The 26,813-nt window shown below is 48.6% G+C and overlaps 1 protein-coding gene across 3 annotated transcripts in view; it reads right to left on the bottom strand.

Annotated features, from left to right (window-relative positions):
- Positions 1-26,813, bottom strand: part of LOC144939525 (triple functional domain protein-like) — a 182,936-nt gene that overhangs the window by 90,282 nt on the left and 65,841 nt on the right. For 2 of the 3 annotated variants that reach the window (XM_078866705.1, XM_078866707.1), the window contains exons 7-30: positions 26,143-26,324; positions 25,112-25,234; positions 23,498-23,692; positions 22,658-22,789; positions 21,842-22,069; positions 18,972-19,094; positions 17,651-17,842; positions 16,713-16,882; positions 16,078-16,237; positions 14,869-15,064; positions 14,373-14,539; positions 13,850-13,969; positions 12,731-12,922; positions 11,845-11,994; positions 10,655-10,769; positions 9,559-9,674; positions 7,480-7,593; positions 6,534-6,716; positions 6,075-6,190; positions 5,162-5,228; positions 4,034-4,143; positions 3,239-3,308; positions 1,577-1,666; positions 94-186 (exon numbers count right to left, since the gene is read on the bottom strand). In XM_078866705.1, the coding sequence (XP_078722831.1) occupies positions 94-186; positions 1,577-1,666; positions 3,239-3,308; positions 4,034-4,143; positions 5,162-5,228; positions 6,075-6,190; positions 6,534-6,716; positions 7,480-7,593; positions 9,559-9,674; positions 10,655-10,769; positions 11,845-11,994; positions 12,731-12,922; positions 13,850-13,969; positions 14,373-14,539; positions 14,869-15,064; positions 16,078-16,237; positions 16,713-16,882; positions 17,651-17,842; positions 18,972-19,094; positions 21,842-22,069; positions 22,658-22,789; positions 23,498-23,692; positions 25,112-25,234; positions 26,143-26,324 (3,404 nt within the window). The remainder of the gene's footprint in view (positions 1-93; positions 187-1,576; positions 1,667-3,238; positions 3,309-4,033; positions 4,144-5,161; positions 5,229-6,074; positions 6,191-6,533; positions 6,717-7,479; positions 7,594-9,558; positions 9,675-10,654; positions 10,770-11,844; positions 11,995-12,730; positions 12,923-13,849; positions 13,970-14,372; positions 14,540-14,868; positions 15,065-16,077; positions 16,238-16,712; positions 16,883-17,650; positions 17,843-18,971; positions 19,095-21,841; positions 22,070-22,657; positions 22,790-23,497; positions 23,693-25,111; positions 25,235-26,142; positions 26,325-26,813) is intronic. The other variant, XM_078866706.1, reaches the window with a different exon arrangement.

Genomic DNA, 26,813 nt, shown 5'->3' on the forward strand with positions numbered 1-26,813 from the left:
GACATCCAGCGATGTCACTACACAAGCACCATTCACACAAACCACCACCACGACTCCACACCGCACCACAGCGTGCACCACGCGGCCACCCACCTTGAGCAGCAGCTGGTACTTGGTGATTCGCTGCACGGGCTTAATGAGGTAGGAGGAGATGGTGTTGGCCAGGCCGTGCCGCTGTTGGATCTCCTGTGGGTGAGAGTCGGGCAGGCAGCACGCGAATCAGAGAAGGCAAGCGAGGTAAGAACGAGCAAGCGTCCGGAGACGGGGCAAGTGGCGCACGGTCCACGTGGGTGCACAGCTCATCTGGCGTATTTGGCTCAGGCATCCCGTGGAGGTGGATAAAGACCACCTTCTGAATCGAATTTGCACTTCCCAGTGTGTAATTGTTTTAGGGCCATCTGGTGCACACCTTTCATATGACATTTAAAAATAGACCTACAAGCTATAAGTCGCGTACTTCGAGAGGCAAAGAAACGCATCGCGAAGGAATTTTACGGACATCGACTCGGAAGAGGAAAAAATGACACATGAGGGTATTTAGGAATCGTGTGGTTATGGCCGGTGCATGACGAAGTGTGACAGCAGGGTTAAAGAGCCTTTTCTCATTTCAGAAACTACCAAGGGCTTTTATTCTTATGGTTGAGGCCCAATCAGGACAAATCTTTTCGCTTGATCAGGTTTATTTACAACGCTTATTTTTTTCCAACTTGTGTAGTCACTGCAGTGTCAACGAATGACTTAACGAACTCCATATTTTATTTGTAGCACCTCGTTCCACTAAGTTCCAAACGTCAAAAGCTGTGGGTTCTCAACATCAAAGCACACAGACCCTTAAACATAATGCCTTTCCATAACTACCAATTTTCAGATGCCTAAAGCTTTGGATTATGTTCTTGTTGACATTTACTGAGGCACATGGCAATGAAAATCATTGATAAACTTATAAAACACCGCATAGCTTGGGTTTAAAAACCGCTGGCTTGGAGCACCATAATTTAGACGACCCAATGCTCACTACACACACACTGCACACATTTGTATAAATCAGAGTTTGAGTTTATTTGATTTGTTACATGGATGGTCGCGTTTAAGGCAGTTGCCTGGCTATTTTACAAGGAAGATCTGTAGTGTGTGAGCACCACAAATGCTGTTGATTACCATAAATCTGGTGGTCCAATAGGTCAATAGACTAATAGTTACGTGAAGACACAGAACACAAAATGATAAATTTAACGTGTACTCTACGTAGTTCAGCTGCGCGGCGGCACAGTGTTCAAACGATCTTTTGTGTTGGCGTTGACAGGCACACATGCAGACTCGCATCACCACCAGGTATACAATTGTTTATGTTTCTAAGATACCAGACGGCCACAATGTGGTTTTGTTGCCACTGAAGTTGTAAATGGTACAAAGCACGACTGTTTCTTTTGTAAAAAAAAATCTAGGAAAATTGGGGGGCGTGATTATCTCAGCACATGGGAGATAAGATAAGTATATAAAAATAACTCAATGAATCTACAAGTGCAGGAGTTGCGGCGTCGATGTAGGGAGGAAGCATTCTGCAGGCATTACTCACATCAAAGAATGTGCCGGCGTGGTCCATGATGAGCTGCGTGGAGTCGGGCTTGTTCTTGCAGTAGGACACGTACATCTGGAACTTGTCCGCCTGCGAGCAGACAAGGGGTCACAGACGCACTGTGAACTCCGGCACTCCCACGAGGCCCTCTCGTTAGGCTTCGCGAGACTCCTTACAGTGTAACCGATCATCACTCGAGTATTCATGTTTCAGAGAAGATGGCACTAACACAAAGATATAAAGTCCTCCTGTCCATCCATTAGCTCCATTAAGACCTTTTAATACCAACATGTCCCATATAAGGATTCGTGGATTTGTAAAGGTTATTTTTGCAAAAATAAATAATCGTATTTGCAAAGGACTGGAATGTTTGTTGTTCATGATTCTACAAAAATAGATAAGCCAGTGAATGATATAAACACTGTCCACGATGATAAGGCATGTGTAGAGAGGGAGCAAATGGTGCATTTAAAAATGTGAAATCATTAATCATGAAAAGTTCAAGTCTCTAATTATTGTCGGCTGGGTCACATGCAGCTATGAAGCCACTGCAATGTGCATCTGTAATGGCATATAACCCCGAAGCCATTACCAGGACGATGCGGCGACACACACGATACATCTCATCGTACCCACATAATTTTTTAACCGATTATTTCCTCGCGTTTATGTTGCACTTGAATTGGCATGCATTTACGTACAAACTATAAGTTTTGTTAATTTTATATTGATTATTTTTATTAATTTCTACCTATCTACGTGACTTTACCGAAAGACCCAAAGAATATGAATTCCTGCAGTCACGAAAGCTTTAAGTCTAAATTTTATCTGGTAAAGTCTGGTAAAAGCACTACCCCACAATGGCCAACTCGTATGAAAACAGTTGCCATCACAATTAAATGATTATAAGAGACACCGAAGTTATAATAAAGACCAATAAATTCATACTAAATAAGGCAACAATTACCAAGCAGAAGCATACTTAATTACTAGTGCTGAGACTCAAGTGAAGCTTTCCTAGATAAAATACATTCATGTTATTACAATAAAATAACGAAAGGTACTGTATTCATCACTATTTCCGTAACCATAAGTCTAAGTTTAATTGCAACGTTCATACTCGTTTCGCCTTCAGTTGCCCAAGTTCCAGCCACCTTACCGATCTAACATTATTGCCAAATCCAAGCCCATTAACACCTGGCAGTAATCATTCCGTCATTTCTCACGAAATGTCAATTTGTAAAGTGCGGACCTTGAAACTCATTACACACAAAGTGCTTCGGGACACAAATTAACCACAATACCTTGCTGATCTCGTCAAGGAGCATAAAGCATTACGCGAACTCTGGTTCATCCTCGCAGCGGCTTTTGGCAAGCCACAGAACAAAGACGGTCACCGCATCGCGCGCTTTCAGACGGGCTTCTGCGGCCGTCTGGAACGCTTTTCCTTCCGATATTAGGAAGCTGACTGGAGCCATGCACTTTTAAATCTACATCGAAAACTAATTTCTTTAGAACTGCTTTTGTGTTTAGTTTGTTGTCCGTCCCTCGTACCTCTGATCAGCATGGTTGGCTACGGACGGTGCGAAAGAGGTTCAACGTGCATACATACACGAGCACTATGTACCGTGTAAAGAAGAAAACTTAAGAGCGGGCACTGACCCAAGTAACAAAGCAGTGACCGACGTCCTCAGGAAGCTGCTCATACTTCTCCAACTCCTTGAGGAAGATGCTGCAAGGCAAACATATGACGACATGAGAGGAAACGATCATTTCAACGGCCCCTTATTTTGCAAGTTTGTTTAGTCTGCCAACATTTACATTAAAAATCACGCACGCACCTTGTGCAGAAACAGAAAATAATTCGCAGCAATCATATTTCAGAATAAAAAAAAACACAATATCCCAACATGCCAGGAAAAAGCCCTCCTGAATAGTATTTTAAACCTACACACCTAAAAACAGTGCCTAAAGAGTTAATACGCATTGCTAATGCGTTGTGTTAAGAGCATACAATGCATATCAAATGGAGTGTTGTGGTACAGGAAATGTGTATGAATCTGAAGGTTAGGCATGTAACACTCGCATATCATTTACATATAATGCACATATACACGAGTTCTTCCACGCGCCATTTGTCGCATATATTGTGAATGAGAGAATGCACCATTTCCAAATCATATACATTGTATGTAATTAATTCACGTGACCCCTCGCAACAACTAACCGGTGCTACAACAAACCACAATGCAAAAACATTGATTCAAATTGCGATGCAGAATCGTGACATTCATCTAAATGCTAAGAGGTGTCGAATGATTACAGACCTAGTTGAAGATAATGTGCTTCAGAGTCAGTGCTCCGTGCATCTGTGCATTGCAGTGCGAGTGGGTAATTGCTGCTGGACTGCGTGTACCCCATGAGCAGCCGCGCGCGAGTGTGCGTGCATGCACGTACTTGTTGTGGAAGTCAAAGATCTCCTGCATGTTACCGAAGATGGTGTCCTCTTTGTTTATGATGCCAGGAGGGATCTCCTCCACACCACTCGTCATCTCCCACAGATAGATCTTACAAAGACAAAGATCCCCGCCGTAAAGCCTTAACAGGCTGTTGCTGCAAGCGCGATTAGTTAACAGCTATGAAGGCTGGCACGGCACAATCGGGAGGCATAGAAGTAGCACCATGCCCAGCCAACTTTGTCTCTCCCTCGTAGTGATGTATACACACTGCACTAGACACTCATAGAAGGCAGAGTCGACCTAGGGGAGGCCCAGGAGGAATTCAGGTCAATGGGTTCACAGAGCAGTGGGCGAACCACTACGTCACGGCTCCCCTCTACACACACACAAATATAAAATGACAAATAACCCTCTTTACTATGTATACACTCGGCAGACAAGCCATGCCCAAAGATGGGGTGTTGCTCATCTCCTTTGGCTGGAGTCAGAGGTCGATATTCCATTCTATCCATAGGAAAACCACTGCTGATTTCCCCCAAAGCGGTATTTATTTCATCATCCACTGTTGGGATGGTGGGATGATGCAATTAAGTTTGGAGCAACACAAAGATCCCCTGTGTACAGCTTAAACAGACTGTTGGGGAAAGCACTGTTCGTGAGCATCTACCCAGCGGGGAGCAGTGGCACAGTGGTTAGCGCACCGTGCTACAAATCCAACTACCCTATTGAGGTCCCCACGGCACACGGGGGCATTGGGTGGCCAACACCACGCTTGGCAACCTTTGCCTCCCCAGTGCTGATGTTCACACAATGCACCAGGTAGTCATTTTTAAGGCCGAGTCGAATCAGGGGATGCCCGGGACCAGTTCAGATATATTCGCCAAAAGTTATTGTTCGTGAACGGGAATCGAACTCGGATGACCAGGTTCGTGGCAATGTGTGCGAACCGCAACAATACCGCACCCCAAAGGTTGGCACACACACACACACGTGCTTAGTAATGATGTTCAGAGACATTGCAGTTGACGAGTTCCCCCCCCCCCCCCCCCCGTTAACTCTTGCAAATGAGCGTGCATGCGCATACACTAAAAAATACACAATGCACAAACACAAACAATAGCCTTACTTCCAAACACTCGTGTAGATCGCGTACATATGCCTTCTCTGTCTGCAGCAGCTCAGCCATGATGAACCTGTAACATTGAGCAGATGGTTACCCACACCTTTAAAAAAAAGAACCTTTCAAAGTATGAAAGAGATATAAAGGACAATTAAACTTCACAAACAGGAGCTCTGGCTTTGATATCCGAGGGATAACACAAGAAAGAGAACGTCCGCTCACTACTGACATTCACACAAGCGTAACCCCTGCCCTGTGATTAAAGGAGACATTAAAAAAAAGGGTAGTCGTTTTTGTTTATTCCTTGTTGTGCAATGCAGCATTGTGGGTGGTGAGGAATAAGAACAACTTTGGTAATGATGCATTGTGGGAAATATTGAGTGGCAATAATGAAATATATTGAGTGATACCAACTTGTGGTCATGCCGTGTGGGTGAGCTGGAGCGGAGATAATAATGCATTCTGGGTGGGGTTTGACAAGAGACTGTAGCGAATTTCAGATGAAGTAAAACAGTGATGTGTACTTATGGTGGGTCAGGTGGAGCAGAGAGTGTGATGCATGGGGGGTGATGATTGGTAATCATGATGGATTGTAGATGAGGTGGAATAGTGGTCAAAATGTATCATGTGTATGGTGCAGCAGAGTTCATGATGCATTGTGGATGATGTTTACTGGTAGTCAATGCATTGGTCACCTGCATTACAGATGATTTGCAATGGTAGTCATGATGCACAGATCATGGTGTCATGTTATTTGGTAGTTGTAATGCGCTGTGGGTAAGGTGGATCAGTTCCAGATGCATTGTGGGCAATGTTGACCGATGGTCACAATAAAGATCAGTCACAAATCGGCAGAGGTTGCGCTGCCATGCAGGCGGCGTGGACCAGTGAGCAAACGCCGGTGTGCCTGGACACTCACTCCTTGCGCCGTGCCGACTTGCGGCGTTCCTCGTCCGTGTGGTTGCTGACCTCGCGCAGCTTCACTTGCTCGGCCAGGCTGGCCGGGATTGTGTCCAGCTGCAGCTCACGCTCTTTCTGCACGCGCAAACACCACGCGCGCAAACACCACACGCGCACACACCATCAACGTGTCGTACACAAAATGCCCAATCTTGAGCCCCCCAAATTACCACATGAACGTTTACAAACTGAGCCCTTATTTCAAGTGAAATATTCATCATGAGAAACCTGTCGCACGGTGACGTCCGAAAACTTAAAATTTACAAACCCGTCGACAAATACCGCGCATTAGAATTTGGACAGATATACATTTTTAAGAAGGAACGCCGTCCAAGATTTCTCGACAAGGATTCATCGCCTGAATCCCATTTCACGCGTAGTTTCTGCCGTGCGAGCGTGCGGCGTGCGAGTGCCGTACGTCGGAGGGGACGCCGAGGGCCTTCTCCAGGGCGGCGCGGTACTTGGCCATGCCGCTAGCGAAGTCGCGGTACTGCTTGTCCACCAGCGACACCCACTTCTTGATGTCCCCGGCGTGCGCGTGGCCCTTCTCCACGAAGCTGTCGGCCAGCTGGATCAGCAGTTTCACGCGCTCCTTCGTTTGCTGATGTCGGCACACGCACACACGCACCGACCCCGCACGTACGCCGCAGGTCAGCGCGATCGACGGGACACTGGAGCTCGAGCATGCTGCCCCCCACGCGAAAATCATGGACAGATTTATACGCGAGCAACCATTATCGTTCAATTTACAGGTACAGCACAATCAGTGGCGAAAGTTCAAAGCAGCCCTTATAGAACATTCTACGGTGATGATACAATCAGGTGAAGCCACCACATGATGTGTAATATTGCAAACAGTGTTCGTAGTGATCACCTATTGTGGAAAATATTTGGCTGGACATATACATCCTCAACCCTGATACTGTTGGCATGTACTGCAGATGGTACTCATTTTTCAGACTGAGTTGGCCTAGGAAAGACCGTGCCAAGTAAAGATACCTACATTCACTGAGATGCCTAGCTCAGCTGCGAACAGGGGTGATTGGGGTGAATGCGTGGTACTACTCCCGTCGTACAATTATGTGCACTGACATGAATCGAACTTGGGTGAGTTTATGGAATGGTGCAGGGGCCACCCCTAATCCCAATGGTACACACACGCAGGCATGCAAGCGCACAGGCACACACACGCACACAAAGGGCAATACACATAAACAAACACACACAACATATTTGCATTAACCCATATTAACCCCGACTGAGATTTGTTCCTTTCAAGCGTCACTACTGCAGCAGGGGACATTTTGCGTGCACATTTGCCTCGTGTGACCCGGCGAGACTCAGGGGCGAGCCGCGCGTCACACCTTGGCTGCGAGCGTGAACTCGTTGTGCTCGCGCAGGAGCTCGTGCGTGAATTGGCCGCTCTCCGTGCGCGCGCAAAGGTACGTCTCGCCCGTGCCCTGGATCCAGTCCACGGCCTCGGTTGTCACCAAGCGCACGTACACACACACACACAAAAAAATAACTCCTGTATGAAACTATAAAAACGATCAACTATTTTTATTTTAGCAGGTAAGCGCTTTTTTAAGAAGCAACCTGGACACATATGTTAGCTCAACGAAGTGGCTTGTCATGTGAAAGTTTATAGCAGTCAAATCCTCGAAAAGACGTGACGTTGATTCTAATTGTGGAGGGAAAAACCGGGGGACCCAGAGAAAAATCCACATCACCACGGGGAGTCAGAAACAGGATCAAACCCACAACCTCTTGTATAACAGAAGAGGTAATTAACATCTCGTTTTAACAAACTGTTGGGGCAAGTGCTGTTAGCGGGCACCTATGAAGGCCGGCATGGCACACGAGAAATCAAAATCATAATATTTATTTATACTGGACGAATCCAATGAGTTCTACAGCTCTTTTTCGGAAATGTCCAGTAAAAGGTTGGGTGGCCAGCACCACAAACGGCCACCTTTGTCTCCCTAGTGGCGATCTTTACACACCACACCAGGTACTCATTTGAGGCCGAGTCGCCCTAGGGGAGTCCGAGGACCGGTTCAGATAATCGTCACCGGTGTTGGCCGTGAGCAGGAACCGAACTCGGGTCCCTGGGTTCGTAGCGCAGCGTAGCGCTGACCGCTACACGACACGCACTCTACGCGCGTGCAGTGAGCGTAGCGCGCACGCGCGCGCGTGCAGAAGAACACAAGGTCATCGCCTCCACTACATTACCTTGTCTCATTGTAATTGAAACTGTCTGGCAGGATGATGAGATTATTATTATTATTACCTGAATACATAACCATGAAAGTGCTTCTCTGTTTACTTATTTGTGTAAATATGAGGTCAATGTTTGTGTTAGCCACAAATAAGACAGCTGAAAAGTTTGAGCCACGAAAATCATGAGATTCTCAAAATCCCAATTATAATATATTTGTTAAGTACCTCAATGGAAATGGTGTTGATTAATGAAAGGCTGGGACAATAATAACTGTGCTTAAGAAAGCCAAGTAAACAAAGTATTTTCCTTTTTGCCGATTATGTAAATGGTTGATCATAATATAAGAATAGGTTTTTCCCATTTTTCCTGGCAACAAAACAGATTAAGATATTAAAACACCAAACTGAAACCTTTTACAAGGAATCATGTCTGCATTAATCACAATACCTGTGGTCAGAATGCAAACAAAAAACACACTGATAATATATGCATTTACACCATTGGAACCTTATTTGCCAGTCAAAAATATGATAATTGGTTTTTTACCCTTCTATCTGGCAACAAAACTGACACCTTTTTTACAAGGAGTTATGTTTACATAGACCACAATACCTGCGGTCATAATGCAAACAAAAAACATAACTCTGATAATGTGCACTGTCCTTGAAGTTGATTGGTCCACATCCGAAACAGCTTTCTTTTGAGCCTCGTCTCAAACGGTGTGAGACCAGAGGACGCCAAAAGGCGTTTTGGCCTCGAATGTCCACGTGGAACTGCTCTCGTAAAAACCCTGTGAAACGCCGTACCGTGCGGCCATACAGCGATGTACACACGTGCACAAATGCATTGTGGGAGCGAGCTCTGCTGCTGCTGCTGCTGCTATTGATGCACCGGCGAATTTAATAACACACATAAAAGCACACTTCGCACATTACAAAAAAAGCTCTTAGCCTTATCCAGACCACCGGCTCAAAAGAACTGAATGTGCGGCCATTTCGTCATTTTGACCACCAACTTAAAAAGTTCAGAAAATCTGGCCTACCCAGGGCTCAGGAGTCTTTGCACATGCAATGCTGCACAAATGTGTGCGTTGTTAAATCGACTCGTTTCCAAGCCCGCGTGAATGTTTATGTTACGATTTGGGTTTTCTCGACATTTACAAATTTGAATTTCTGCACCGGTACAACGGACAGATGGTCGAGTTGCGTAACGGTCTGCTCACCTGCTTGGCGCTACGCTCAAACACCACATACTGCTGACACTGGTCCAGCCGGCGCTTACGCATCGTCCAGAAGTGCAGTACGCGGTTCTCCCGCTGCAGAAGCTCGCTCAGGATGGCTGCACAACAGAGATAAAAGCAACAACCCCTTGAGTCCACGCCGACTCCTATTAAATGCAGATAAGCAAGCTCATGGGGCATGTGAATGTCACAATGTAAATGTCACAATAATTGAACCGATAGGTTTTGTGTTATATTCAAAATCTAAATTATATATATATACATACAGTGTACACTCTATTTTGGCCTTAAATTCGTATGTATTTTCCTTGTTCATTGCAAATATTGTCATCTGCACTGTATATGTAGTACATGTATTACATATTGTTAAGGTCGTTAATTAATTTTGTTTACAAATAATATTGTATTTATCAACATAATACTAATATTGCTACCAAAACGTATCCCGGGTCTCCCTTTTAAATAATGAAGATGTATTAACCTCTTTTTTCCTACCTATCCACCATTTTAGCCACCCACTTAACCACCTAAAAATACCCAACCTACCCATTCGCCCAACTGCTTACCCACACGCCTATTTGCCTATCCCCTTCACCACTCACACACTTATCCAACCACAATTTCACTGAATATGCCTTTTTTACTCATTCACCTATTTTCCTGCTCATCTACTTGTTCATGTAGCCACTGTTCCCACTTGCACACCCAGGAATTTACCAACCCACATACTCACCAATGATTTACTCACATCCTATCAGCCATCCACCCACCCATCCAAATACCTATCTACTCATTCACCTACCCACCTAACAACCCACGCACCTACAAAGCTGCATACAAGTCCCATTCCTATCAGCCACCCACATAACTACAGACTTCTATACCATAAAAACAACCGCCATTCGCCACTAAGTGGCCGTGACTTCACCACAGGACAGACTCAGGTGCGATGGGTTGACTGGCTGAGATGACTGGCAGATGCACCACCTGTGCCCCCTACTGTGCCAGCCATAACATACCTGCCTAAACGGCTCATGGGAGGTCATGGTGGTGGTGGGGGGGGCGGTGGATGACGTACTTTTGACCTGCTGCTCGGCCCCACGAGTGTGACTGGTCATGCCGGGCATGCTGACGTTGTTGCGGTGGATGTACTTGAGGAACACCTCCGCGTTTCTGCGAGCCAGCGTGCAGGCCTGCGCCAGGCACGGTGAGAGTTGGGGGTGAGAGAGGACAAGGTTTGTGATCCACAGCAGGGTTAGGTGGGGATTGGCACAAACACAACAATCAGTGACAACGGCACATAGAGCCAGATGCAGGACAATCACCTTGGAAGGTTTAGTCATAGTTGTGAGCACGTAAGCTTGCTCAGTTTCACTTACAACTGACAGTGTGGATTTGTATAGATGAGAAATGTAACTTTGATCGATGGTTAACATTGGGCATGCAACAATGCATCGATTAACCAGTTAAAATCGATTATTATGCTCTTGATACGCGCATCAAGTCGCGTAAAAATCAATAATACATTACTCTCGCGAACTTATATGCAAATTGCACGTTCATTATGTAACATGAAGGCTCATGGGGCAATCGTGTACCCAGAAAAGGCATAAACAAGACAAATTAGACGTACCCGGTGAGACAAACCGGTGAGGCAAAAAATTATCGGCTGCTGAATTGAACCATGACCCAGAATCATGACAATTCAATTAATTGAATTTGCTTTTTGTACGATCTGGGCCACGTGATCGCAATTAAAATTCCCCGAAACCGCACAACCCAAGTGAACTCGTGCTTGTATCTTAGAGGGCACTTCGTTAAATACCAATAACAGACAATTTAATAATGCTAAACATCTTCTGCGCGCACAAGTCTGTTTATAATTACATAAGCCTGCTGCTAATAGTCAAACACCATGCAAATGAGCTTATGATCATCATAATGTGTCCAGCTGCTTAACACAAAGGACTCATGAGGATAAAGACTTGAACAAGGACTCGTTCAAAACGGTAGCTTAGATTTATGAATGCATCTACACCGAGGGATGCTGCTGTGGTGTAATGGCCCGCAAACTAGACTTGCAATCCAAAGGTGCCTGGTTCCATCCTGTCTCCTGGCATGGCAGTTAAAAACAATGGAACAAGTGTCTTAAATCTTCCCGGCTCGGTCCATGCAGGAATATAAATTGGCACACCACAGTTTGTCAATCTGTAGGTGCATTGTGGGTATTCCCAAGTCCTTGACCCAGGAGGGGTCAGGAGGCAGCACCTTGAGGAAGGCCTCCTTCTGCTCGAGGTGTTTGTTGATCATGGGCGTGACGTGGTCGCTGTCCGAGCCGGGGCCCAGCTTGTCCCCGCCGCCGCACCAGTCCTCCTCGCGCTTGTACTCCTGCTCCAGGGACTCGAGCACCGAGCACACCTGCAGGGTGGCACGCACGGCGTGAAGGGTGACGCGGGAGAAACGAGGAGATGACAGTGAGGCCAAAGCCTCGTGCTCTGCTTCTTGCTCATTTCTGAAGTTAGTTTAGATTATGCTGCCAATCTGATTTCGCGTTCCCTCTACTCATGTACGCACTTCAGTAGACGATGCAAAATGCATTCATCTTGAGGTCAATTCAACTTTGTGGTGGGTCAGAAAAAGTTCAAGTGTGAGTTGCTGTTAATGTCAGGAATTGAATGCATTGTCATCAGGGTGTCATTGCAGTTTCTTTCTTCAGACGCACACACATGCGTAGTAGTAGTACTAATCATAATATATACCTAAAAGTACAAAAAGTTAAAGTTGTGACATGCACAGATTTCCTCCTTAGATTCAAAGATGAATCAACTCTCCATAATAGAGGTTCAGATTGTTCGATAAAGTTCCATTAATGAGCAACTATTAAGACCGGCCGGCACAGTACAAAAGAAACTGGTAATGCCCACGCTACGCCCAACCACCTTTATCTCTCTAGTGCTCGACGTTTGCACACTTTACCGGGCACTTATTTATCGCCGAGCTGACCTAAATGAGAACAAGGACAGGATCCGACACCACTCGCCACCAACTGCTGCCTGCCGCCAGGAATCGACCTCGTGTTTCCCAAGTTCGTAGCGGCAGGCGAGCGCGAAACGCGAGCAACACGTACGCACGGGCAACGCGCACGTGCACTCGCCTGCTCGGACGTCTTGTAAAAAGCGACGGAGGCGTTGACGAGCTTCAGGCGGTCCTCCATCTTGAGCATGAGCTGCTGCCAGTGCGCGGCGACGCGCTCTGCGCACTCGCGGATCGTGTCGGGCGCGTAGTGCACGCTGCCCAGCAGCGACTCGGCCTTCTGCTGCACCTGCAGGGCGCTCTGATGCGTTTTCTGCCGGCGAGAGAGAGCACGTGGCCAGGCGGGTAAGGCTCGAGCGGAGACACTGTGACGCGCGATTACCCTTCTTCCTCCCACCCCCCTCCCTTCCTCCCTTCCCGAGTGCTTGTTGTGAGCCAGTGGTTGTCATGGCATCAAATATGCCTAATTTGCACGAAGATATATTTTACCTAAGTGGGCTCTTTACACCTTTGTTGTTATATAAACGGCTGATTGGCATGCTGAGGCTTTGTGCGAATCGCGTGATGAGAAAACCTAGTTTATTGTTATTATTATACAAACTTCGTGTTTTATACAAAGTAAGGAAGTGTGGTTTTCAAATGTGTGGTTATTACTTTAGCTGCTGCCAAATTTGACACATTGCAATTGTACTGAATTCGCACGGTTGGCTACGTATGGTGCTAAAGAAGTTCAACATACATATGTACAAAGCTATGTTTTTAAAAAATACCCACCCCTCCTGCAAAAATTCAATACGTCCCCCCCCAACACATTCAGACACAATAAACCATACACATTGCAGAGAGACAAATACCTGCAGACTGCAGACTGATGCACACAAACACACACAGACTAAACACAGATATGCACAACCTCAACTTACACATGGCACCCCACCCAGCCGCTTTTGTCTTGCCAGTGCAATTGTTTACACACCGTGTTAGGTATCCATTTAAGGCTGGCTCAGCCTAGGGGAGGCCCAGGACCAGTTCAGATCATCATCACTGGTGCTGGCCGTGAGCAGGAATCAAAATCGGGTCGCCGGGTTCGTAGCGCAGCGTAGCGCGAACCACTCCCCACACACACAACAAAAGCCGCCATTTCCACTAAGTGGCGGTGACGTCACCACAGCACTTGTACCAGGCCAAGTGCACTTTTGACTGCGCCCACACACACAGGCACACACACGCACGTACGTACCTCGATGGCATGCTGGAACTGCTCGTGCTCTCGCTGAAGCTGCTCGGCCTCAGACAGGGAGCAGGCATTGATGAGGCTGGCGCTCAGCATGGACTCCCCATTACGAATCCAGCCCAGCACCTAACAATACAAATATAAACGTGCGCCCGGTAACACACACACACTATCAGAACAATTACTGTCAACTAGTACCTACTAAAGGTTGGAAAAGTACACCGTCTCTGGCGCAAAACACACACGGATTAAAATTGTTGAAGAAAAAGTTAATTTATCAATTGACTCCACTACAGAGGCACATTAGGCTTCTGGTTGCATGCAAAGTGCTCTGAAGATCGTACAGAAAGACGTCAACAACGACAATGTCCATTCGCGTCATCGTGGGAAGATGAGGACAGGCCAAAAACACGACGATCAACGCAGGTGCGTGTAGTGGAGGTGCAAACGTGCCAACGCAGCGACGTGCGTGCAGGCCGACGCGGGCACACGCAGAGCTCGGGTCTCGGCGCTGAAGTCGGCGCGGTACCTGTTTCACTTCCGTCTGCAGGTGGCGCAGCTGCAGGCACTGCTCCAGGCGCTTGCGATGCTGCTCGGCATTCAGCTCCAGCTCCTGCTGCTTGTCGTGAAGGAACTCCAGCAGCTCTTGTACGCGTGTGCCCATGTCCACGTCCTTGTCGCAAGTCACCTCTATGCCTGCACGCGTGGGGGGGGGGGGCACGCGAGTCGGGCGAACGGTCAGCCGATGACGATTATGACGTCGGTGATGCCGCCGATCGCGACTATGATAAACGACCACGGTGATGAACACGTTATCACGTGGGGGGGACTTCAGTCCGCGACATTCACAGACGCAGCGTCCCAAGCCAAGGCCACCTTCGCGGGGTGGATTTTGAAATGCCACCGAGCGCCGCGGAGTCAAACGACCTCCAGCTCCACGATATCGCCGCCGCGTGTGAACGCCGCCCGGTAGGCGACGGCACACGTGGGCGTCGACGCGCGGCCGTGCGACGGGCGGCGCTCACCAGTGGCCTGCACGTCGGTGACAAACTGGTAGAGCTCCTGGCCCTGGCGGATGACGTCGAACACCAGGTTGTTCATGGTCAGGGACTTGTCCGCGTGGCGCTGCAGCCGCTGTTCGGCGAGCGTCAGGTCGTCCGAGTCGAACTCGCTGAGCTGCCTCACCAGCTCGTCGTTCCAAGCCTCCAGGTCCGACAGCACCTGGTCGCCCCGCACGCAGACACCAACGCGTCCCACTGGGTGTGGAGGACAGAACTCGATCGCCCTCGGGCACTGACAAATACCGAGTAGTTAAGTGCCCATGACACCCTGCATTAGAACATGGAAATTAAGAGTTTTCTTGTTTTTATTATTTTGCCAAATTAGACAACAACTGTATTAGGAGATTGAGGTTTTCCATTCTGAACACCTCGTGTTAGAAAACGACCAGTGGGAAGGAAGCAGCTTTCACAGAGCTACTTCCAGGACCTCTACAAGCAACCTTTTTAATTCACACACTAGGGGGCGCTCACGATCCCGCATGCCCCACTAAACAGGTATACTGATAACATGACAGTCAATTACATATAAATTATTAGAGCAAGAATTCAGCCAAATGAAGTTAAAACAACAAGTAAAAAGAGAGGATTCTATTGTGCATCATTGGTGGCTGTCCATCTACTTAGTCTAATTCCCGCACCTTCGATTAGCATGGATGGCTACGTATGGTGCGAGAGACGTTTGACATACATGCATACGACAATACCTTGCTGACCTCGTCAAGGAGCAGAAATCATCATGCAATCTCTGGTCATCCTCGCAGCGGCTTTTGGCCAACCATCGAACAAAGACGGTCAATGCATCGCGCGCTTTCAGATGCGCTTCTGCGGCCATCTGGAACGCTCTTCCTTCCGATTTTAGGAAGCCACCGGAGCAATGCACTTCGAAATCATCTAGATTGAAAACTCATTTGCCTACAACTGCTTTTTGTGTTTAGTTTGTTGTCCTTCCCTCACACCTCCCATTAGCGCGGTTGGCTACGTACGGTGTGAAAGAAGTTCAACATACACACACACACATACGTACAACTCGGTTTAATCAGGGGTAGCTGCCCACATTCGACCCCAAGTCTCGTCGGTGCCAGCTCAGTGCTCCCACCAATCCCTGAACCGCGCGCACTCGCGGCCACCTCCACGTCATAACATTTCAGGAGGAAGCTCCTCCGGGCAGCTGACCTCGACGGCGTCGCGCTCGAACATCCGCAGCTGCAGGAAGAGGTCGAGCTTGATCTTGCGCTCCTGGAAGATCTCCTCCATCTGCGCCTGCGCCTCGTCCAGCTGGTGCAGCACCCCCTCGACGTGCGCTATCGAGCTGTTCCCGCTCACCATGCACTCCCTGGGGGGCGAGGCATGGTGGGGGCAAGGGGCAGGCACACAAACGAGCGGTTCGCTCGATGAGCACCTCAATTACGACAACCGGCAGAGAAACTTGCCAGAGTGAATTGGGTGCAATTCGAGCGACGGAGGTCATGGTCGATTCTGGCCAAAGGAGGCCTCCATCCTGCTAAGACTCATGAGAAAATGCCTGCATCATCATCATCAGCCATAATTAATTCACTGCTAGATGAAAGCGATGTTTTTTTTTTAAAGCAATACCTTTAATTCGCCACTAATTGACAGTGATGTCACCACGACGACTGTGCCAGGCTAGGTGCACTGAGGCCACGTGAAGTGTCGAAGGCTCGCTGACAGGAGGTCACGGGACAGACCCACGTGCCTTGCTTTGACGGACTGAGACGACTGGCAGATGCACCACCTAGCACCTGCAACCACGAGACGATTTCGATGAACGCTTGCTCGCTCGTCCCAACCTGAGCTGCTGGATGAGGTCCTCCCCCTCCTTGATGACATTGACGGTCGCCTGCAGCATGGTCTGCTGCTGCTGCTGGAAGCGCGAGATGAGCTCCTGCACGGCCACCACGGACTCGGCGTACACATCGTCTAGCAGCTCCTTCTGCAGCTCCTCCAGCCAGGACCACAGCTGCATAGGAGGTGGGGGGGGGGGGGAGGCAAAAAGACGTCATCACTGTCATCATCACCACTCTTGTCATCATCAAAATCACTACGGGATTCATCGTCTTCATCAAACATTATCAGCACAATCATCATTATCACTCGCAATCATTATCGCTGACCTTTATCATGACCATCCTCTTCATGATCGTTGTTCAAACTTAGTTACACAACATCAGCGATCATTGGGCATTCACTGAATTCTTGTATTTGTTTAGAGCATGACTTGCATGTGCATGTGCTAGTGTAAGCAGGTGGTGTGAGTGTGTATCTGTGGCACGTGTCCTGTGTGTGTCACGAGTGAGTATTGGTTTTACATGGGAGGAATTATTACTTGTTATAATTTAGAGTGTGAGCGCATGTTAGTAAATGGGTGTTTGTGTGCTGGTGTGTTGTGTGTCGTGGTGACATCACCGCCACTTAGTGGCGAATGGCGGTTGTTGTTGTTGTTGTGTGTTGGTGTGTGTATGTGTGAATGTTCAATATGCGAATGTTAATGTGCACAGAGCAGCGTGTGTGAGCTCGCGTGCGGTGCGAGCGCAAGCGACAACAAGTGTCCGGAGTGAGTGCGCGCATGAGTCAGCACGTTGTGTAGAGTGCATCTAGGCTGTGGTGACGTCACCGCCACTTAGTGGCGAGTTCCGGCGGTTGTTGTTGTGTGGTGTCAACGAGCCGTCTTACGGGCGGTACGGGCGGTGCGTGCGGTGCAGCTATGCGTGCGTGCGAGGCCGCGCACCTCCTTGGTGTGCGTGTGGAAGGACACGGACATGTCGAGCAGCAGCTTGCGCTGCTCCACGCGCCGCACAAAGTCCTGGATGCGGTCCTCCAGCGCATGGGCGGCTTGGAAGATCTCCTCGGGGTCACACTCGCCCGTCTGCGCCAGCTGCTCCGCCGCTTCCAGCAGCTTGTCCGCGTTTGTGTACGTGTTCTGCGGGCGGCACGCGGGACACCACTGCTGCTCCGCTACGAGCACCACACGCGCGTCATTCTGGACCCGCTCTGGACGAGTGTTTGCCTATCGCGCGGTGTCCTACAGATACGGTCGTATGTTGACACCACGAATACCCAAATTGCATTCTACTGCTCCCCAGCGCACTTCCACTCTTGCCCGCATCACACCACAAAGCGTGACGTCTCAAAGTCGTACTTCCTTCAACTTCCCAACACTGTCCTTTAAAAAAAAAAAATTTCAGCAAATAAAAAAACGAGCCCCAGTGTCAGACGTTGCTTGCTCCTGCCGAGCGCCGCTGTGCCAAATTGTTTTTGCCGTCCCAGTTACCGCTCCGATTTTCACACGGACCATTCGACGTGTGCCCCTCTCTACAACCCGACACGGCACCGCACTTGACGCTGCGCGAGCTCACGGGACTTCTGCATTTTTTTTACTGCTGCGCCAGTGACACCAGCGATCAGCAGGGCGGCGCGAGACAGGACACGGGCGCCGAAACCACGAACGCTTGCTCTTATGTCACCGGCCGAAAGCGCAGCCCAGCAAGGAAGCACCTGCGACCGCTGGAATGGTATCATGGTTCCTCGTGTTGCCACGCATAGCACACGCACGCCATCACAAAGACTCACAATTAATTTATCATCCCTATTATGTTAAACGTCATAATGTGTGCTGCGGTGGCGAGATGTTAAATAAACAGGAGGTCGTGGGTTCGATCCCAACCCTGATGCCCGTATATTTGGAGTTTGCATGTCTCTCTCGCTCTCCCCGTAGTCGCGTAGATTTTTCTCCGGGTCCTCCAGTTTTTCCCTCCACATTTAGTATCAACGTGCGTTTATAGTATTTGGCTGTTATAAATTTCCACGTGATAAGCCACTTGGTTGAGCTATCATTTGTGATAGCCAGGCCACTTCTGGAAAAGAGCTACATAGCTCAGTGGGCCTTAACTGGTAAAATAAAATAAAAAATATTTTAACAATCATCATCATCATCAGCAGTAATTCTGAATTGTAACTGATATGACACAACTCCCTCACGCCGGCATACGTGTAACCTGTGCCGCCTCCCGTAGGGATGCACACCTCCCATCTGTGCAAGCGCCCCCTACCTGTGCCACCTCCTCAAAGTCCTCGTGGCGTTTCTGGAGGGCGCGTGCGCGGTGCAGCGACTTGCCGATGCCCGTGTGCTTGCTGAGGAAGGCCTCCCCGTGATTCTCAATCCAGTCTAAAACCTGCGCCGTTGCGGCACGCAAACATGTGTACACGCAGACACACGCGGACACACAAATGTAGACACTCGCATACATGTGCAGGAGACATCACAATTGTTAGCATGCTGTTTGTCGAGCACAACATTTATTTTACAGCCAGTCAGAGATTCAGAGTCGGCTGTTTTGTCAGGCTGCTGATGTAAGGGAACCCAATGCAGTTGCCAAACTATGCAGTTCTTCAGGAGCTGGTGGTTTTGCATAATGCCTAAGCTGAGAACTTTCTGTACACTGTGCAGTTTTTTACGTGTTGTTGAAATCTGTGTAAGGACTCATGCCAGCTACAAACATGGCAGACAAGTGGACTGAATGAGAGTTCTGGGGATGAGCATTAGGATTTGTGAACTATGATTAGCAGGACAGCTGTGTTAATCTACACCACGTTGTCATTTGTAAGGCTGGTAAAGGGCGATTGGTTAGAGTTTTTTTTATTTTGCTCGGGATGTTTTGGGAAAACGAATCAATGAAGGAAGCAACTTGGCCAGAAAGTGATGCAGTGAGGACAGATGCCCTGATAAAAGTTATGCGGCTCCATGCATTCCTAAAACTAGAGCGATTCGAAATGGCGTCTTATGTCATTTCAACCAAATTTGCATTCTCATCTGCGTCGTTGGCTGTGCGATCAGTTAGCATCAAATATTGGCGAGCTTGGGTTTTGCTCATCGCACACACCCCCTCTCTGCGCCTAGCTGCACCTCATTTCTTTAGAACTGATTTTTTGTGTTTAATTTGTTGTCCTTCCCCCGCACCTCTGATTAGCACGGTCGGCTATGTACGGCGCAAAAGAGGTTCAACATACGTACGCAGACATGTGCTCTCGTAAAGCGATCCCGATGTGGTGCCCACAAAGCAAGAGGAAAATAATAAAATCAAAGCATTGTGTGTGCACCAACCTAGTATTTGAAAATGTGTTCAAGAAAAACACATTAAATGTATTTAGTATCCAGTAGTGTCAATTCCATGACCATGGAAACACAGACACAAACTTTAAATAATGGCTCTGACATCCCATGAGCAGGTAATTTATCATTTATGTCTCATGCCTACTTCAATTTAACTGCACATATGGACTTCATTCATCCCTAGCTACATTCCACACTGTTATTCACATATGAGTGAACGCTCGCATTCACGGTAAATATATAGGCATGATGTTTTATGGCCGCAGTGTTGTTGATAAGTGGTAACAGCCCAGGACGTGTGTGTGCGTGTGCGAGCGTCGTATCAGAAGAATCAGAAGAGATAAACTGTCGACGACGGTGCATGGAGGAACTGGCACCGCCATGGCAACCTGACCTCTGACCTCCGTGAACATCTATCGTGAACCCGTGCTTTGGAAGCCTTGTAAACATAATGTCATTATCCACCGAGACCTAAAGACCCCCACAACCCCTTCCATAATTTATGGGAGCGGTGACAAGCTCTCAAAATAAACCACATATCTCCCGTGGTTAACTTTGATTAAAAAAAAAGTTTAACTTCAGTTGTAAAATTACGAAAATAACGTTTAAAAAACGACTCTCTCATTTACAACATTAAATTCCCAGGCACGCTCGGCATTTTAATGCACATCTGAGCACGATGAAGGGACTGCAACCACAGTCACTTAATCAAGTTCATCATTCATCAATAAAAAAAAAGTTTTTTGCAAGTTTACCTCTATACCTCTATAGATATATAACACTGCATTGCGAATGTTTATTACACCATCACCCCCGTGATGCTTCCTAGAGTTACATAAGTTGCAACACTGCACCACATTTGGAGACCGAACTAGTTTATGCCTTGTTTGCTTGTTTTCAATATTTCACCAAAACTTAATCGAAGACGAGTCCTGTGTCAAGGGACTCATTGCCTGGCTCTGTGGTCAAGATCGTCTCGTGTGCCACAAGCCTAACGCAACGAGCGAATGACCACATTTGACGAAAATAATCTCTCTCTCTCTAAAAGCGTAAAGTGTTCTGGTCACACAGCAAAGTCAGCAACGTCACGAGTTGGCGGCAAGCTGTGACATCAAATCATGGCGCCAATTTGAAGTGGACGATTTTAAACAAGAGTGCAGGTCCAAGGTTGCCTTCAAATAATAAAATAAAAACGCTGCTAATGCGAATTATATGGGCGTGTACGTGTATACATGTGCATTTTAATAAAAAAGTGTCGATGTTTTTTTGCCTCGGATTTGGAATCTCGAATTATGGTTTATAGAAATGCAATCCTCGTTAAGCCACCCTTTCCATTAACCAATTCACATCGCTGGATCCAAACAAAGTGTCAAATCTTGGTGGGAGGGTGTGAAATATCGCTTAATTAGTCATATCAACACACACAGCGGCTCATTTAGTGCAGACAAAAGGCTACAAAGAGAGGACGTAACAAGCCCTTAACAATTACAAGTGGGCCTAAGATGTTCAAATCAACCACAAAGAGCCCTACAAGTACATAGGAGGGCTCGTGAAAGCCACATTTACATCCACTTACCTGCTGCACATCTCCATGAGACATGCGTGGGTGGACACACACAGACTCGAATGATTGCTTATCAACGCAAACGTTTTTGGGAGCGATTCTTAAAATAGTCGGCCTTGGAGAGGCTCAGGTTTGGTTTGGATAAAGTCCGCAGGGGTAAGCACGAGCTCCAGCGCAACGAACGAACCGCAAAATCCATCGGTCACCGCGAGCGCGCGCACGTAGCGCGCGAACAAGCTACGCACCTGCTGCACGTCCTGCTGGAACACGCAGAGCTGCAGGCGCTGGTGCAGGCGGACCTTGCGGTGCTGGCAGATGGTCTCCAGTTGGCGCTGGTGATGCAGCACCTCGTGCACCAAGTCCAGCACTTGCCGCACGGCTTTCGAGTAGTTGGCCGTGGCCGTCAGCGAGTCGGCGCCGGGGCTCAGGGGCCTCTGCAGTTTGTCCAGAAGCGCCTTCCCGTCCGTGCTCAGCTAAGGGTTCATGAATGACGGGGAGGGGGGGGGCAACTCAAAGTTGTGCCCATTTGGTCTACAATTATTACTCTACAATTATTGCTCTCGAAATAGACGTTTTAAAACAATGGTGTAGGCCAATGAGTTTCAAAGACAATGCATATATTTTCAGAAGATGTTTGTGTGCATGTCCACAAGTACGTGTGGTTAATGCAGACTTGATTCCTTGCAAAAGGTATCTATTTAGTGTTTGAACATCTTAACACAACTATTTTATTGCCAGAAAGGGTAAAACCTATTCTTATTTTTTGACTAAAAGGAGCTTAGGAATATTATGGGAATGATAGAGATGATAACTAAGTTTATTCAAAACGATGGGCACTTCAGTTTAGATTTCTAATTCACTCATAAATGTGACCTTTCATCAGGCACGCTAACTTACACTCACAAGAAATACATTTGCGAGCAGTGAGTCGGTCCAACATCCCAAAGCAAGACCTCTTATCATTCTGTGTGGCATCTCCAGTTAAGTAAATACCCCGTCATATCCATCACCGTCACATGTGGGAACACGTTGATGGGGGGGCACCGTGGGGGGGGACCTGCCTCGGCGTAGGCGGTGGCGATCTGCTCGTAGAGGCCCTGGTGGTGGTGGATCGCGTCCTCCAGGTCCGGCAGCTCCGTGGGAAGGTCCCCATCCCCACACGCTTTGTACCAGGCGTCCACGCTGGACAGGTACTACGCGCGTGAACAACAGCAGCGCCAACTCGAGTCACGCGGGTCTAATTCGCGAGCCGAAGGCCACACAACCCGCCGCCGGCGAACCGCCAACACGATAAAATAACCGCCATTCGTCAGTCGACAGGGGCGACTTCAATGCAACGCTCGTGCCAGGCTTACGTGCGCCTTGACGCCACGTGGAGGTGCGCAAACGCTTGCTGGCAGGCGACTCACGGATAAGATCCACGTGTTACAAGAGAACAAACTACGGTGGACTCTCGGATGCGTTATCCAAGCAAAAAAACAAAGACAAAGATCCCCTGTATAGCCTGAACAGACTGTTGGGGCAAGTGCTTTTAGAGAGCACTTATGAAGGCCGGAACAGTACACGAGGGGATGGGTGGCCAGCACCACGTCCTACCGCCTTTGTCTCCCGAGTGGCGATGTTTACACACCACACCAGGTACTCATTTGAGGCTGAGTCGACCTAGGGGAGGACCGGTTTAGACAATCGTCACCGGTGTTGGCCGTGAGCGGGAATCGAACTCTGATGGGTCGGGTTCGTAGCTCAGCGCGCTAACCGCTGCACCAGCGCTCCCCATAGCGTGCACGCACATCCACAGACGGCTCCCGCGGCTCACTCGCAATAGAAACACCGCACGCCGCCGCGAGCGAGGCTCGCACGCATGCACAACCGCGCGCCGTGGGCATGGCCCGGCGTGGCACCTGCTCGGCCTTGAGGTGGAAGAGCGCCGACATGGAGAGCAGGGTGCTGCGTTCGTCGAGCGCCGCGGCGAAGCACTTCCACTCCTGGTCCAGGTGCGACGCGATCTGCTTGATCTGCTGCGCCGCGTAGTGGCCGGCCTCCGTGAGCCGCGACCCGACCGACATGATGCGGCTGATGTTGACGTAAACGTTCTGCTGCCCGCGCGCAATCGGCACACGCCACAGCCCCATAACCCTGACCCTGATCGCCGCGAGCCCAGTCCCCCGTTAACCGCAACAACGGCGGCCTTCGAAAATCGATTTGACCCGATAACACCGACCCCTAAAATCCCGCACACTCTTTCACCCATTTATCCACAAGCTGAACCAAGGGGTACGTTGTTACTCGTAGCTATGATTCCGATTGCACAGTTTGACCCAATAACCCCAAAAGTGAACACTCCAACGCAATATCCATTGAACTGGCACATTCTAATCCGACCACCACTACCTGTGACCCAGCACACTGCAAAGCCTAATCATCACCATCAACATCAGCAGCATTAGCAACAGAAGCCGTTCTCAATCCGTTTACGAGATAAACCTCTCATTTTCGACACGTGTTTGCTACTGGCGCTGCGCGTCTTGCATGAGCATGTTGCTCCAACCCACGCAGATTTCCTTTTGTCATCCTTTGCCAGTTAAAACCCATCAAAATAAACGACATTGATTTTCACATTTATTTTTCAAAGGGAGTTCATAATTGGCAACTGTAGAAAAGACAACTTGAATGATAAGATTTCAGAAAACTGCTTACAAAGGCTTCTGTGAAACAGCCATGTAAAGGGGACTTCAGGAACAATTTTTAGCTGCCGAAGGCTCTCCCATGCAATACGAGTTTTGACTGTGGCGATCCACTCGGAGGCAACTGCACAATAACACCCCACCCACACCCCCACTACAAACTGACATTGGCACTTCACTGAGCCGTGCCCAGCAGTGATGGTTATAAATGAAGTGAAATGAATTGCTGCAGCAGCTGGACAGCGCCAGCTATGGGCAGGTAATAGGAGCTCATTAAAGAGTCAGCCGGGGTAAAGCCCACGTGATGTCCCGGTCTGGAGCCACCCCCTGCCAGGTCGTGTGCGTTTGTTGTCGGTCGGTATTAACGTAGCGGAGGGATAATTCTCCGTAATGGACGTTGGTGAAGGAATAAAAAAACACACAACTGGGGCAGTTGATTTTATGGATTAAAGAAAGGGTCGATGGTAAGGGAACAAAAATGCCTCGAACCTGAAATGACCGAGACAGGTCCCGCTCCGTCGGTCGGTGTGTTTTTGGGGAAACAGCGTTTTGTTAGCTAAGATGCAATGAAATGTCCAGAAAGCGTGTTTATTGCGGGGGTGTAAAAAGCACCTGCTACTTGCGTGCATTTTATCGACTGGTAACGACAGGCACATTAAAAAAACAACGTTCCCTCAGCACCACCGAAGAGAAATTAATTTGCCAGATAATTACATGAATTTACATTTTCTACTCGCACGACGCCATTGCCGAGCGATTGGCGAGCACTGCGCGGCGGAGATGCGTTGGGGGGGGGGGGGGGAAACCCTACTCCCACGAGGGGCAACTGACCATTGAGTTGCGAGCGAAGTGAGCGTGCTGCGCCTGCAGCTCGACAGCCTGCTGGTGGCTGGGCCCGATCTCCGTGTATCCTTCCAGGAACAGCGCCTTGTTGTGGCTGATCCACTCGAACATCTGCGGCGCAAGCGCCCGCGTGGCAAAAGGAGAAAGGTACACGCGCAGCATGGGTAAGGTCACACGCACGGTGTGCGTACACCCTGCAATAAACAGGAGACAGCGGCAAGGCGGTCACTAAGCACGGCTACTACATGCGCAGCAACAAAGTCAATTCTTTCGATTTATTTCAAAGAAAAAAGACTAAAATGATGCCATTTATCCAGGTAAACTTCGTTGAGTATTACAACTTTTCAAGGAGGGTCCTACATTTAGATGTTTGTTGGAAGAAACCAGAGTGCCCAGAGAAATCTCGCGCAGATATATTCAGGAATCCATTGCTGTACTGCCAAATCCTCCCTCGTAGCACCCCATCCCAGTACTAACTAGGCTCAATCCTGCTTAACTTCCAAAGAACTGACAAGATTGGGCGCATCTGAGCCAATTAGGGTAGCAGGTGAAATAAAACTAACCAGGTGCAAAATATCTTTTTTTTTACTTAATCACAAGCACGACACGGGGGCCTACCTCCATTCTCGGGGCCTATTCCTGTGCAGCTCTCGACCAGACTTCTAAAACTTCTAAACTAAACTATTTTTTGATCTGACCAGGTAAGGCCCAACTGAGCTATGTAGCTCTTTTCAGAAGCGACCTGGACACAAATGATAGCGCACGAAGTGGCTTACAATGTGGAAATTTATAGCAGCCAAATACTTTAAACGCACATTTCTAAATGTAGGAGGGAAAAACTGGAGAACCCGAAAAAAATCAGCACGCGCATGGGGAGGACACCCAGAGTCCAAATATACAGCAGCAGGCGTCAGCGTCGGAATAAAACCCACGACCTTCTTCATTCCAGGCGAAGTAGTTAACATCTGCTAGCCACCGTGGCACTTCCCCCTGGTGTGAACTTCACGCGGGGGACCCACCTTCTCAGCATCCTGCTCAAACAGACGCAGCTGGAAACACTGGTCGAGCTTGAGCTTGCGCCCGTGCCACATCTGGTGCAGGTGCTGCCGCGTCGAGTGCAGCTTGTCCAGTAACCCCGAGATGCGCGGCACGAGGCTCTGGAAGTCCGCATTGCCTCCCGCCTCCCCGCTCACGCCGCCGCCTGCTCGCCGGCACGCCAAACGCGGGAGTCGCGATTCACAATTCCGATAAAAGCCAAGAATTGGGCTCTCCCAAAACGGGCCCGCAGGTTAGTGGCGCGGCGTGGCTGTTGGGGGACGCGACGCTCGCCACGTCGCTCCAGGTGCTGGAGTTTCCCCGAGGTTCCCGGCGAAGTGGAGCGAAACGTCGGACGTCACGCTGAGCGACCAGAAAACACATCGGAGAGCTGCGCAGCACAGCTGTGAAAACCCATGCAGTTTTGGGAAGAAACAACAAAAATAAGACATGGCTGATAGGCTGTCTACGTAAATAGGCTGCGATGTCCTAGGCTACTCAGCACTGAGGTTAAATGTCTGTAAGTGGGGAAAACATAATGTTACGGCCAAGTTTGCACCAATGCAGTGATGAGGATGTCACTCCTGCAACGTTTTAATACATCACACATCAGTGACTTCGTGTTATTTGTTTTCAAGAACGAAGCTTCAAGCAC

This window comes from Lampetra fluviatilis, chromosome 2 (genome assembly GCF_964198595.1).
Source record: "Lampetra fluviatilis chromosome 2, kcLamFluv1.1, whole genome shotgun sequence".
Lineage (NCBI taxonomy): Eukaryota > Metazoa > Chordata > Hyperoartia > Petromyzontiformes > Petromyzontidae > Lampetra > Lampetra fluviatilis.